Here is a 14,225-nt window from a genome sequence, read left to right as displayed (position 1 = left end):
TCAGACTCTTTGCTGCGGTCAAGTAATACCATATCCCGGAACTCTTGTAAACTTTCGTAGAGAGCTCTGAGATATGTAGGAGGCATAGTTCTGGATCCAATCCTATATTGATTTTAGTAATTTTCCTTATTAAATAGACTATCCTCCGCAAATACACCTGTATTTCTGAACACTCCCACCACATGTGATACCACGTGCCAACCTCGCCACATCCTCTCCAACACATCCGTGACAACTCCGTATTCATCTTGTGCTCTATATTAGGGGTAATGTGCCATCTATTCAAACACTTATAATTTATTTCTACTTCCCTCATACTAATATTTTCATGAATTAATGTGAACATTTTCCTCTTCTCCTGCTCCTCTATTTTTCTTCCTATGTCTCTTTCCCATTTCTCAATGTGCATTAATTTTGTGTCAGTGTCAATCTCCAATAATATCTTGTGTATTTTTGCCATTCCGTGTCTACCATTTCCCCGTGACTCAAATAATCTCTCAAATGGGTTCCACTCTTTTCTAGTTCTTATGGGCTTTGGGAGACTCTCAAAAAAGTACTTCAGTTGGTAATATCTTAATCTATCCATCTTGTTAAAAACTTCTCCCTTTCTGTCTTCCATATCCTTATATGACCCAATTTCTTCCCCGACCATTATATCTCTCAATTGCGCCTCCTGTTTTATGATCCATTTCCCTGCTATACTTTCCATACCCGGGATGAAATATTTTGTGTTCCTAAGTGGTATTAATTGTGAATTAAAAACCCATCCCTTTTGTCTGTGTAGTAAATCCCATTCTTTTAAAACATTCAAAGTATACTTACTGGTGCTCTCCTCTAATTCCCTATATTGTGCTGGTACCCAAATACTTTTACTTAAACTTATTCCACTCAGTGCTTTCGCAATTTTAACCCAACTTTTCTCCGGATTATGGATCCAGTCAAAAATTCTCGCAATGATCCCCGCTCTATATTATCTCCTGAAATCTGGTACTCCCAATCCTCCTCTCTCTTTACTTCTAGTCAATATCTCATAACCTATTCTAGGTTTTTTATTTCTCCATATATATTTTATCATCATTTTCCTGAGTTCTTTAAAATATGTCTCTGGGAGTTTAATTGGGATCATTTGAAATTTGTATAATACTTTAAGGACAATTATCATCTTTATCAGGTTTATGCGTGCCATCCACGATGGATTTCCATTTCCCACCCTCCTCAGCTCCGCCTTTATCTCATTTAATAGTGCTATATAATTGGCTTTATATAAGTTCGTGGTTGAGGCTGATAATTTTATTCCTAAGTATTTTAAGTCTTTATCTCTCCATAGGAAAGGAAATTCCTCTTTTAGTTTTTCCTTTTCACCATTTTTAAGGTTGATATTTAAAATTTCAGTCTTTGTCGGGTTTATTTTCAGATTCGACAGTTCTCCATACTCTCTCAATGCTTTCATTAGATTTGGATGTGATGTCCTACATAGAACATCAAATCATCCGCATACGCCGCTACCTTATTTTCTCTATCTCCTATCTTTATTCCTTTTATGTCTATGTTCTTCCTGATCCTAGACAGCAAGGGCTCCAGTGATAACACACATAACAGTGGAGACAATGGACATCCCTGTCTTGTACCATTTGACATCTTAAAATACTCAGATCTTCCTCCATTTACCATTATGGTAGCGGTAGGCCCTCTATATAACTCTCCAATCCACCCTCTTATTCTATCTCCCATTCCTAACGCTTCCAGGGTGTCCATCATAAAACCCCAGCTCACTCTGTCAAATTCCTTCTCGGCATCTATCGACATCAGTATCATTGGGGTTTTCCCTTTTTTACCCTCTTGTATAAGCAGCAGTGATCTCAGAGCGTTGTCTCTACCCTCTCTTCCTGGAACAAACCCCACTTGATCTCTATGTATCCACTCCGGCATCAGTTCTTTTAGTATATTTGCCAGAACCTTTGCAAATATTTTAGTGTCTACATTCAATAGCGCTATTGGTCGATAACTTACACATTGCGAGGGATCTTTATCTTCCTTCTGAATCAATACTATATTAGCCTGTAACGATTCTCCCCTCATCTCCATCCCATTCCCCAAGGCGTTCATATAACTCTTCATCTTGGGTATTAAAAGCTCTCTATATTTTTTATAGTATTTAACTGTGTATCCGTCTGGACCCGGACTTTTCCCTGCTTTTTAAGGCAATTTTTATTTCCTCTGAAGTTATTTCTTCCTCTAAAGAGTTCAGTTGTGTTTCTCTTAATTTCGGTAGACCTGCCTCCTCTAGGTATATCTTTCTTTCCCCCCTATTCACTATAAAGGACATGTGACTTAACCACTTGCCTTCCTGAGCATCCCCCTCCTGACCCGGCCATTTTTTTGCAATATGGCGCTGCGTTACTTTAACTGACAATTGTGCAGTCATGCAACGCTGCACCCAAATTAGATTTATGTCCTTTTGTTCTCATAAATAGAGCTTCCTTTTGGTGGTATTTGATCGCCTGTGTGTTTTTTTTTTTTTATTTTGTTTGTGCTATAAACAAAAAAAGACCGACAATTTTGAGAAAAAAAAACATTCTGACACTGGGGGGGGGGGGGGGGAACTGACTTGGTGTCACTGACATCCCAATGACACCAATACAGTGATTAGTGCAAATAAAAAGTACCAACACTGTACTAATGGCACTGGGCAAGAAAAAGTTAACATAAGGGGTGATCAAAGGGTTAACTGTGTGTGTTTCACTGTAAGCATGCTGCTATGCAGAGCCATACAAAGCAGTGTGCCAGAGCTGACGGGAGAGATCTGTGTTGTTTATACACAGGTCTCATCCCCATTGGAGATACTCGGGTGAACACCAGATGCTGGTGAGAAATCACCGGGGTGGGTCCAATGATTGACAGCCAAGGCCATAACCTGGAACTGCAAAATCACATATATCTGCATGATTTTGTGCACCCGTGCTGCCCTGTAGCTGTATTTCTGCTTTAGGGTGGCGCGGAATTGGTTAAAAACTGCACCAAAAATGCTTCTCGGAGGCATTTTTCAGGCGTTTTCCATTGATTTTTGGGGATTTTTTTTAACAAACATGCCCAGCGGAAAACATACACAGACACACATAGACCCACACATAGACACACACAGACATACAAATACACACACAGACCTACATAGACACACATAGACACACATAGACCTACATAGACACACACAGACATGACACACACAGACCTACATAGACACACACAGACATGACACACACAGACCTACATAGACACACATAGACATGACACACACAGACATACATAGACACACACAGACATGACACACACAGACATACATAGACACACACAGACATGACACACACAGACATACATAGACACACACAGACATGACACACACAGACATGACACAGACATGACACACACAGACATGACACACACAGACATGACACAGACATGACACACACAGACATGACACAGACATGACACACACAGACATACATAGACACACACACACACACATAGAGAAGCATTTTTCTTGAGCTTTTTCAGGTGCTTTTTTTAACGCAAAAATGCTTCAAAAACTCCTCCGTGTGAACGTCGTCTTGCAGTAAAATAAATGCTGTGTGATTGCAGCAATAGGTTTATTATAGTCAGTATGTTGGGGAGTGACTAATATTACATCTCTTCTGCTTTTCTTTTGTAGGAACGATAATTGTGATATTTTCTCTTCTATTCATCATTTTAATTTTATCAATGTTGCTTGCATATTGGATATTTTTCTGGAGAGATTTCATTACAGGTAAGTGTCTGACAGTTTATACAAACAATATGGAGTGTAAGGGTATCAATAGGGAGAGATTTATTAGATTAATGGGGATCCAGCCATCCTAAGGAAACAAAACATTTACCATCTTCTGTATATATCATATATAAACTATTGCAGAAATTGTGGGAGGTTTCCGATATGTTTGCCGACATCCTTATTACAGAATTCAGCCACAAACCCCCCTATATAAGTGTGCGATTTGTGAGGAAATGGGATTATTTATTATTTTGCTGAGTTGCACCTCTTTATAGATTTCTGTGGGGGCCGTATGGTGAGGAAGACTTACCCAGCTGAGGACTGTACAATATTTCATCCTTTCCCCTCTATTTGGGTGTTTTGCGTTTTCTGTCATCCAATCCGGTGGGATGAATACATTAGTTTGTGGTTTATATATATAATAGACATAGACAAGCCACACCTTCTGTCTCTCTCCTCTTTGCTGGTTTCTACGTGGTGCCAGTGCTTACCTGCAGAGATTTCCGGGCGGGGGGGGGGGGACGTGGAGACCCCTTCCTTCCTACCCCTTTATTTTTTTGGGGGGGATTCTAATGTGGTGTTATTTGGTCATACTGCTCTCAGCAATTCCTTATCTTGATTGAACTGTGAGTACTATTAACCCCTCGCCCTCCAGAGGTTTTCCCCCCCCCCGTCCTGCCCAGGCCATTTTTTGCTATACAGCGCTGCTGTTACTTTAACTGACAATTGCGCGGTCATGCAACGCTGCAATTCAAATGAATTTTATGCCCTTTTTTCCCACAAATAGAGCTTTCTTTTGGTATTTGATCACCTCTGTGTTTTTAATTTTTTTTGCTGTAAACAAAAGACCTACAATTTTGAAAAAAAACAATATTTTTGACTTTTTGCTATTAAACGCGTCCAGTAAAAAAAAAATTTAAAAACAAATTTCAGCACAAATTTATGCCAAAATGTGTAAATTCATTGGTTTACCTGAAAGTTATAGTGTCTATAAATGGTGGTATATATACTGACATTTCTTTTTATAATTGTAATGGCGGCGATCAGCAACTTATAGCAGGACTGCGGCGGGCATTCTGACACTGGGGGGAGGAACTGACTAACTGCCACTGACATCCCCAGTGACACCAATACAGTGATCAGTGCTAATAAAAAGCACTGACACTGTACTAATGGCACTGGACAGGAAGGGGTTAACATCTGAGGCGATCTAAGGGTTAACTGTGTGCTGTGTTACTAGGGAGACATCATACAAAGCAGCATGTCCATACTGACAGGAGAGAGACCTGTATGGTATTGTTCCCATGTGTGATACCATGTGCATGGGAAACCGCTGGTCTGTACCTGATTAAATGTGTGTTCTATTTGACGTGTTTTTTTTTTGTTTTTTGTTTTTTTGATATTTGGAATAAGCAGCATTACACTATGGAGGTCTATCTCGTTATGGTCTTGGTATTCACCGCATATGTTTGAGTCCTACTACGCTGATCATACAGACAGCTCCATAAATATTGGGACATGGACACAATTCTAACATTTTTGGCTCTATACACCACCACAATGGATTTGAAATGAAACGAATAAGATGTGCTTTAACTGCAGACTGTCAGCTTTAGGGTATTTACATCCAAATCAGGTGAACGGTGTAGGAATTACAACAGTTTGCATATGTGCCTCCCACTTGTTAAGGGACCAAAAGTAATGGGACAATTGGCTTCTCAGCTGTTCCATGGCCAGATGTGTGTTATTCCCTCATTATCCCAATTACAATGAGCAGATAAAAGGTCCAGAGTTCATTTCAAGTGTGCTATTTGCATTTGGAATCTGTTGCTGTCAACTCTCAAAATGAGATCCAAAGAGCTGTCACTATCAGTGAAGCCATCATTAGGCTGAAAAAACAAAACAAACCCATCAGAGAGATAGCAAAAACATTAGGCGTGGCCAAAACAACTGTTTGGAACATTCTTAAAAAGAAGGAACGCACTGGTGAGCTCAGCAACACCAAAAGACCCGGAAGACCACGGAAAACAACTGTGGTGGATGACCGAAGAATTCTTTCCCTGGTGAAGAAAACACCCTTCACAACAGTTGGCCGGATCAAGAACACTCTCCAGGAGGGAGGTGTATGTGTGTCAAAGTCACCAATCAAGAGAAGACTTCACCAGAGTGAATACAGAGGGTTCACCACAAGATGGAAACCATTGGTGAGCCTCAAACACAGGAAGGCCAGATTAGAGTTTGCCAAACGACATGTAAAAAAGCCTTCACAGTTCTGGAACAACATCCTATGGACAGATGAGACCGATATCAACTTGTACCAGAGTGATGGGAAGAGAAGAGTATGGAGAAGGAACTGCTCATGATCCTAAGCATACCACCTCATCAGTGAAGCATGGTGGTGGTAGTGTCATGGCGTGGGCATGTATGGCTGCCAATGGAACTGGTTCTCTTGTATTTATTGATGATGTGACTGCTGACAGAAGCAGCCGGATGAATTCTGAAGTGTTTCGGGAATATTATCTGCTCATATTCAGCCAAATGCTTCACAACTCATTGGACGCTTCACAGTGCAGATGGACAATGACCCAAAGCAGACTGCAAAAGCAACCAAAGAAGTGGAATGTTCTGCAATGGCCAAGTCCATCACCTGACCTGAATCCGATTGAGCATTTCACTTGCTGAAGACAAAACTGAAGGGAAAATGCCCCAAGAACAAGCAGGAACTGAAGACAGTTGCAGTAGAGGCCTGGCAGAGCATCACCAGGGATGACACCCAGCGTCTGGTGATGTCTATGCGTTCCACACTTCAGGCTGTCATTGACTGCAAAGGATTTGCAACCAAGTATTAAAAAGTGAAAGTTTGATGATTATTATTCTGTCCCATTACTTTTGGTCCCTTAACAAGTGGGAGGCACATATGCAAACTGTTGTCATTCCTACACCGTTCACCTGATTTGGATGTAAATACCCTCAAATTAAAGCTGACAGTCTGCAGTTAAAGCACATCTTGTTTGTTTCATTTCAAATCCATTGTGGTGTATAGAGCCAAAAATGTTAGAATTGTGTCCATGTCCCAATATTTATGGACCTGACTGTATATATAGAGGAGTACCAGTTCTGTCAGTGGAGTCTATGTGGAGCCAGGTGGAACTTCCAATAACCTAAATGAGCTGTGGTCCCTAGGGGTCGCGTTAAGGAGGTGAGGAGGCACTCTAACCACTTAAGGATAGATACACTAGAGTGTCACCTGAGCAGACATCAAGCGTGGAGTGGAGAAGTGAAGCACTTCATTTGCATACTTGCACATTTATTATTGTTTGCACTTTATTGTGGACTGAATTTTTGAATATATATTTTTATACATTGTGAGCACCTGTCCCTTTGTGTGAATAGATTGAGTGCCACATCACTGTATTATTTCACATAATCGGTCTGGTTAGCTGTTTGATTGGCATATCAGATACAATTAGTGTTTGCACAACACCACAAGTGTGGGTTTACAACACTATATCACTGTGATGATTATTTATTTATTTATATTGCACTTGTGTATATCATGTTTATTGTATATATATTATATGATTTATTTTTGAGTATGGGAATTTAATCTGGTATTTTTGTGGCACATTAATTTTGCACACATTACTATAGTGTGCATTTATTATTATTTTTATTTATTCATCACGTATTGCACTTTATAATTATGTTAAGCATAGCGCTTCACCATTGTTGAATGTTATAAATCACTTGTATATATTTTAGATATTATATAATAAAGACTACTTACAATGTTGTGTTTTACATTTGCCTAAACAATCCCATACTTCTATAGGGGGAGTTTGTGAAAGAATATTTACACTATGAACATAATATCTAAAGAAAATCCCTCAATATTCGATGCAGTTGTGTTTGACTGTCATGTTGCCAAAGTCATGTCATCTCAGTGGCGTAACTAGAAGCTTCAGGGCCCAAGCAACCATGAAGGGCCCCCCTGATCCTCAGTCGGGGCCCTTCCCTCCAAGCCTGGTGGCGGTACGCCAAGGCCTGGTCGCAAGTGCGACCTTTGTGACCCTGGTTATTTTATTTATTTGTCTATGTATTTCTTTATTACCATTTTTTACATTTGTTTATTTTTGTTATTATATTTTTAAAAAATTATTTATTCCAATTTTAGGAGCCTCATTGGGGGGCTTTGGTGAAACAGACCCCTGATGTTCCACCTTTGGGACCGAGAAAGGAGATTGAGGACACAGTCCTCAATCTCTATCTCCGCAGCCTCAGCTGCATAGAATGAATGAACAGGAATAGCTCTGTACTGAGTCAGAGATCGGTACCAATCATTGGCTCTGCATTCGGAAAAGAAAGGGGTCAGTAAATGACACGTTTACCAGCCTCTTTGCCGCTCTCCAACCTGACAGATTCCCCGCCATAGCAGCAAGCGGGAGAGGGAAGGGGGGAACCCGGCAGAGTTGCAGGGGAAAAGGGGGGGAGTGTAGAGCATGAAGGGTGGAGAAAATGGGGGGGGGGCTAAGAGTACTGGGATGGAGAGCAGAGGGTTCAGAGAGCACAGGGGGCCAAAGAGCACAGCAGGGGGCAGAGAGCCACAGACATATGCAAGAGAGAAATGTGCAAGAAAAGCATAAAGTCATGTGACCAAGTGCCAATGAAAACTCAATGGTGTGCAAATATCTAAAGTGTCTTCTTGGCACCCCTTAGGGACCACTCCCAAGGGGTACATCACCGAGAAAACCTTGTGCCTCCTAACCCCTGGCCATCATTCCTACCAGAAAGGTATTAAGCTCTGATGGTGACAAGTAGGGATAGGCTGTATGTTCAAGTGGAACATTTGTGTGTTCGCCTGCCGCGCCCCACAATGCACTGCACCCTGACAAAGCATTGTGATTGGCCAAAGCAATGCACCTGACCACAAGTCAGGTGCCATGCTTTGGTCAATCACCGTGCATGATGACATCACAAGGGGGCAGGTGTGAACCCGCCCCTTTGAGACCTCATGCCAGTATTTAGGAACTGTCATCAGGGTTGCAGCTGTCAGACGTCCAGTAGCCAGCGTTGAGAGCGGAGCGGGTTTTTTTTCCTTTTTTTCGGTCGGCGGTGGCGGCGGGCATCGTGATTAACGTTGGGTCTACTTCGGGGGACATTTTGCTGATTTTTGTTTTTAATAAAGGATTTGTCAAAGACTCTCTGCTGTCACTTTTTACACTACACTTTTTATATATATAATGAATAGCTGTACATTGCTTTGGTCAATCACAGCGCATGATGGCGTCACAAGGGGCGGGGGACCCGGGGGAACCAGATTCTGATCACATGATCACTGTGATAGCCTGAGATTAACTATCACAGTGAATATTCACCCTATAGACTGTCCTTGTGGTGTTTCTCCTCTGTGAAGAGGTATGGTAACACCGTATTGCTCTGCTAACAGTCTGTTAAAAAATAATCGTAAAGAAAAAAAATGTAATAAAATAAGAAAAAAATTAATAAAGAGACGAATCTTTCTGTGTGAACGGTGAACATAATGATGAGGAATGAAGCCGGCTGTCCTAGGATGGGTCAGGCTGACAAATCTTTCTATACCGAAGGTGTCAAGGCATTAGTTACACACTGGGATAAATGTAGCAGGGGAGTATTTAAAAAAAATAAATGCAGATTCCACTCCATGAAATTTGTTCTTTTATTATATAAACTCAAAAGTTCCGGATTGACTTGAACGCCCCTCGTTAGGTGAACAATATTGTACTATTGACAAGCAGAGGATAGCAGGCACCTTTAGCCCAATACAGACAAGAAATGGCGCAGTATTAAAAACACAAACACCTCCATCCAGATTACCAGATCTATTTGTACCCTGTTCTGTTACAAGAGACTTTAACAAATAACACGTGTGTTCATTTTCAGGAGATAAACCCAGTTTATGGAGAAGATGGAACAAGCGAGTTATAAATGAATCTGTAATATTTATGGAACAAACCTCATCAGGATCTTCGATGTACAACAAATCCCGTGCTGGAGTCCTGGACACATCATAGACTCTAAAGTTGGGCTGTGAAAAACATTTTGTTATTTGTGGTTTGGCGTTACTACCCATTAGCTGACACTCGGATTGCTACACACGGCCAAAAACACTTCATTTAAGAACACCGGGCCTGTGTAGTGCGCTCTGTCCTTCTGCCCCATTGTTGGTCCTCATAATAACTCGCTGGTATTTGTAGCTATAATTGCTGCTGCTGTAAAAACAACAAAAATAACAATCTGTCCGACAACGCCACCCTCTCTGTCCAAGTATACCATGTCCACCCCCTCCCCTCTGTCCAAGTATACCATGTCCACCGCCACCCCTCTGTCCAAGTGTACCATGTCCACCGCCTCCCCTCTGTCCAAGTATATCACGTCCACCGCCACCCCTCTGTCCAAGTATACCACGTCCACCGCCACCCCTCTGTCCAAGTATACCACGTCCACCGCCACCCCTCTGTCCAAGTATACCACGTCCACCACCTCCCCTCTGTCCAAGTATACCACGTCCACCGCCACCCCTCTGTCCAAGTATACCACATCCACCGCCTCCTCTCTGTCCAAGTATACCACGTCCACCGCCACCCCTCTGTCCAAGTATTCCACCGCCACCACTCTGTCCATGTATATCACGTCCACCGCCACCCCTCTGTCCAAGTATACCACGTCCACCACCACCCCTCTGTCCAAGTATACCATATCCACCGCCACCCCTCTGTCCAAGTATACCACGTCCACCGTCACCCCTCTGTCCAAGTATACCACGTCCACCGCCACCCCTCTGTCCAAGTATACCACGTCCACCGCCACCCCTCTGTCCAAGTATACCACGTCCACCACCTCCCCTCTGTCCAAGTATACCACGTCCACTGCCACCCCTCTGTCCAAGTATACCACGTCCACCGCCTCCTCTCTGTCCAAGTATACCACGTCCACCGCCACCCCTCTGTCCAAGTATTCCACCGCCACCACTCTGTCCATGTATATCACGTCCACCGCCACCCCTCTGTCCAAGTATACCACGTCCACCACCACCCCTCTGTCCAAGTATACCATATCCACCGCCACCCCTCTGTCCAAGTATACCACGTCCACCGTCACCCCTCTGTCCAAGTATACCACGTCCACCGCCTCCCCTCTGTCCAAGTATACCACGTCCACCGCCACCCCTCTGTCCAAGTACACCACGTCCACAGCCACCCCTCTGTCCAAGTATACCATGTCCACAGCCACCCCTCTGTCCAAGTATACCACGTCCACCGCCACCCCTCTGTCCAAGTATACCACGTCCACCACCACCCCTCTGTCCAAGTATACCACGTTCACTGCCACCCCTCGGTCCAAGGTCTTGCTCACCTCCTCATAAAAAGAAATCAGATTAGTTAGACAACTACTGTCTTTCATGAATCCACGCTGTCTGTTGCTTAAAAAATTTTTCCAGCAAGAACTCATCTATGTGGTCTGTTATTAAACTCTCCAGTATCTTCCCAACTATACATTTGTTTAAATGTATTTATATATTTTAAAAATATTTTTAAATATAGGCACCACATTGGCCTTACGCCAATCCAGTGGTACTATGCCAGTCATTAAAGAGTGGGTGTATGCCATCCGGTCCAGGGACTTTATTCACCTTTATTCTATCTAAGTATTTCTGGATCATATCAGTTGTGAGCCAATGTGAATCATCTGGAGCTGTGTCAGTACCACCCCCCATTATGGACAAGAGCCCCCCCATGCTCCTTTGTATACACAGAGCTGAAGAAGGGATTTAATAAATTTGCCTCCTCTTTGTCCCCAGTCACCCCCCCTAGATTATTTTGTAATTTTGTAAAGAATTTTTGGGGTTCGTCCTGCTATCTTTTGCAATCTGTCGTTCGTTTTCAATTGTTGCGGCCTTGACTTCCTTTTTATATATTCTGTTATATTCTTTGTAATATGTAAACGATGATCACGTTCCTTCATTTTTATATTTAATAAAAGTTCTTTTCTAATTATTTATAGCTTTTTTAACTTTGGCCGTAAGCCACATAGGTTTGATTTTTAGCCTTTTAAATGTGTTGCCCATGGGAATATACTTTGCAGAGTGTTCACACACAGGTTTTTTAAGAACTCCCATTTCTGTGTTGTGTTCATTGATGCCAATATTCCCTCCCAGTGTAAGTCTTGAAGAGCAGCTCTCAGCCTTGGAAAATTAGCTCTCTTAAAATTGAGCATTTTTATTTTTCCCATATATGCTTGATGTGTACAGCTAACAATAAATGAAATCATGTTATGGTCGCTGCTACCTAGATGTTCTTTTATATGGATATTCATAATAAGCTCTGCATGGTTTGAGATTACAAAAAATGGCCCCTGCCCCAGTCTATAACTGGCCTTCACAGTAAGAAGCACATGGAAATGCGACGCATGTCAAGCAACAAAAGAGAAAAATTCCCGGCTCAACTTGCCAAACAGCCTTCGAACAAACCAATTTAACATGTCTAACAGTATGTGTTAAAAACGTGGGTTTAGGGCGCATGCGCGGCCGGCACGGGATGGACGCGCTTTAGAGACAGCTCCGTCCACCCGCCAGCAGAGAAGCGGCACACTACGGCCCCAGGGAAAACAAACACACAAATTCACTTACCGGAAGGTGCCTGCAGTCCACTAGACATGCCCCGCAGGAAAAAAAGCCCGGGGCAACCAGGGAAACTTACTAACTTCTTCCCGGCCGTTGTGCCGGGAATCCAAGATGGCGGCCGCCATGCAGGCACACAGGGAGAAAGCAGAGGCCAGGAGGAGGACTACAGGTCCCAGCCTGTCGATCCCAGGCTACAGCATCAGCTCTATCCAGGGGACCCTGGTGAGTTCTCACCCCCACTCTCACCCACGACCTGCAGCCCAGTTAAATCAAGGCCACGCTTAGATAGTGACCCTGATGACACCTGCCAGGCCCTAAACTTTCCACCTCAGCCACCACATGCCACTTTGACTGATATTGACGCATTCCCAGCCTCTGACCAACCATTGACGGAAATCTGCATGAAGAACATGCTGACGTCACTGCGCCAAACTCTGCATAATGATATATCGGCGCCGCTTACCCAAATTACCACACTGGTGCAAAGACAAGAACGCAGAATCCGCCATATTGAAAACAATATAGCAGACATAGTAGAAGCGCACAATGATTTGATTGATGCTCATACAGACCACGCATCAGATATCGAACAACTCAACCTAAAATTGGCCGACATGGAGGATCGTTCGCGCCGCAATAATATTAAATTTAGGGGGATCCCAGAAACGGTCTCCAATGACGCATTAGTGCCGTATTTGCATCATTTCCTCAAACTTCTAATCCCAACACTCTCTGAAGTAGAAGCCATAATCGATCGAGCCCACCGACTACCTAAGCCTTCATTCCTAGCAGCATCCGTCCCTAGAGATGTGCTCGTTCGAATACACTTCTACCATATTAAAGAGAAAATTATGTTGGCGGCTAGAAATCCACCTCCACTTCCATCCTCACACGCGAATCTGCGTCTCTACGCCGATTTATCTAAGGCAACACTTTCCAATCGAAAAAAAATGATTCCAATTACGAAAGCGCTCAGAAATCACAACATGGCCTATCAGTGGGGATTCCCCACTAAATTAATAGTACGACACCAAGGCAGAGTCTATACTATTAAAAGCTTGGAGGCCGGTCTGGACTTCCTTAAGGCCTGGAGTATTTTGCCTGCAGACCCACAGAACAACAACCCTGGATCCGTCCAAAACATGGAAGCAACTTGAAAGACTGTGCGGCACATGCTGCGTCTATACTACTTAATTGTTTTCCCTGGTGGCGTTCTCTGACCACCACTTTTACAGTTTTGTGTAGGTGTGACCCTCCCAGAGGTCACAACCGGTTTGACTCCCCCAGTTTTGAAGTAGCATTCTTGGCTACATAGCGTACTTGCATTATGAGCAAGTGTTTTTTTAATGTTTTTGCTTTCCGTTACACCTGTTCCTTCCCCTGGCACCATCAAATATATATCCTTGGCACAAGATCTCAACCTTGTGATCCTGATTACCACCAAAAAAATTTCCCACATTTGTTTCTACTCAGAAAACCTGCCTACAAATGATTACCATCACATCTCTTAATGTGCGAGGCCTCAATTCCCCTTTCAAGAGATCAATGCTTTCAAAAGAAATTAGAAAGACTCAAACAGATCTAATCTTCATACAAGAATCCCACTTTGCCACAGAAAAGACCCCTAAACTCTATCTGCACCGATTCTCACAGCTATTCTTGGCAACGAACACGAAAAAGAAAAATGGGGTAATTATTGCCGTTAATGACGCTCTCTCTTTCCAACCTACTTCCACTGTAATCGACCCACAAGGTCGATAT

At 42.9% G+C, this 14,225-nt stretch overlaps 2 protein-coding genes across 2 annotated transcripts in view; both read left to right on the top strand.

The window, feature by feature from the left end:
* The window catches only part of LOC149464635 (natural cytotoxicity triggering receptor 3 ligand 1-like), a 46,176-nt gene extending 36,321 nt beyond the window's left edge, over positions 1–9,855 (top strand). Inside the window, exon 6 of the mRNA XM_089674300.1 lies at positions 9,725–9,855. Coding sequence (XP_089530426.1) covers positions 9,725–9,855 — 131 coding nt within the window. The remainder of the gene's footprint in view (positions 1–9,724) is intronic.
* LOC149464634 (uncharacterized) lies at positions 3,699–11,838 on the top strand. The gene is made up of 2 exons (XM_089674299.1): positions 3,699–3,802; positions 9,725–11,838. The coding sequence occupies exon 2, from the start codon at positions 10,116–10,118 to the stop codon at positions 11,205–11,207; it is 1,092 nt and encodes a 363-aa protein (XP_089530425.1). The 5' UTR covers positions 3,699–3,802; positions 9,725–10,115; the 3' UTR covers positions 11,208–11,838.
* The last annotated feature ends 2,387 nt before the right edge of the window (positions 11,839–14,225 follow it).

The sequence above is a fragment of the Staurois parvus genome, unplaced genomic scaffold (assembly GCF_062004578.1).
Source record: "Staurois parvus isolate SC_StPar_1 unplaced genomic scaffold, SC_StPar_1.0 ptg000150l, whole genome shotgun sequence".
NCBI classification, from domain to species: Eukaryota; Metazoa; Chordata; class Amphibia; order Anura; family Ranidae; genus Staurois; species Staurois parvus.
Note: the sequence above shows the minus strand (reverse complement) of the source record. Positions and strands in the feature narration are given on the sequence as shown.

Bases quoted from the DNA above. Each gene is read 5' to 3' on its own strand.
- LOC149464634 (XM_089674299.1), top strand. From the start codon at position 10,116: ATGTCCACCCCCTCCCCTCTGTCCAAGTATACCATGTCCACCGCCACC.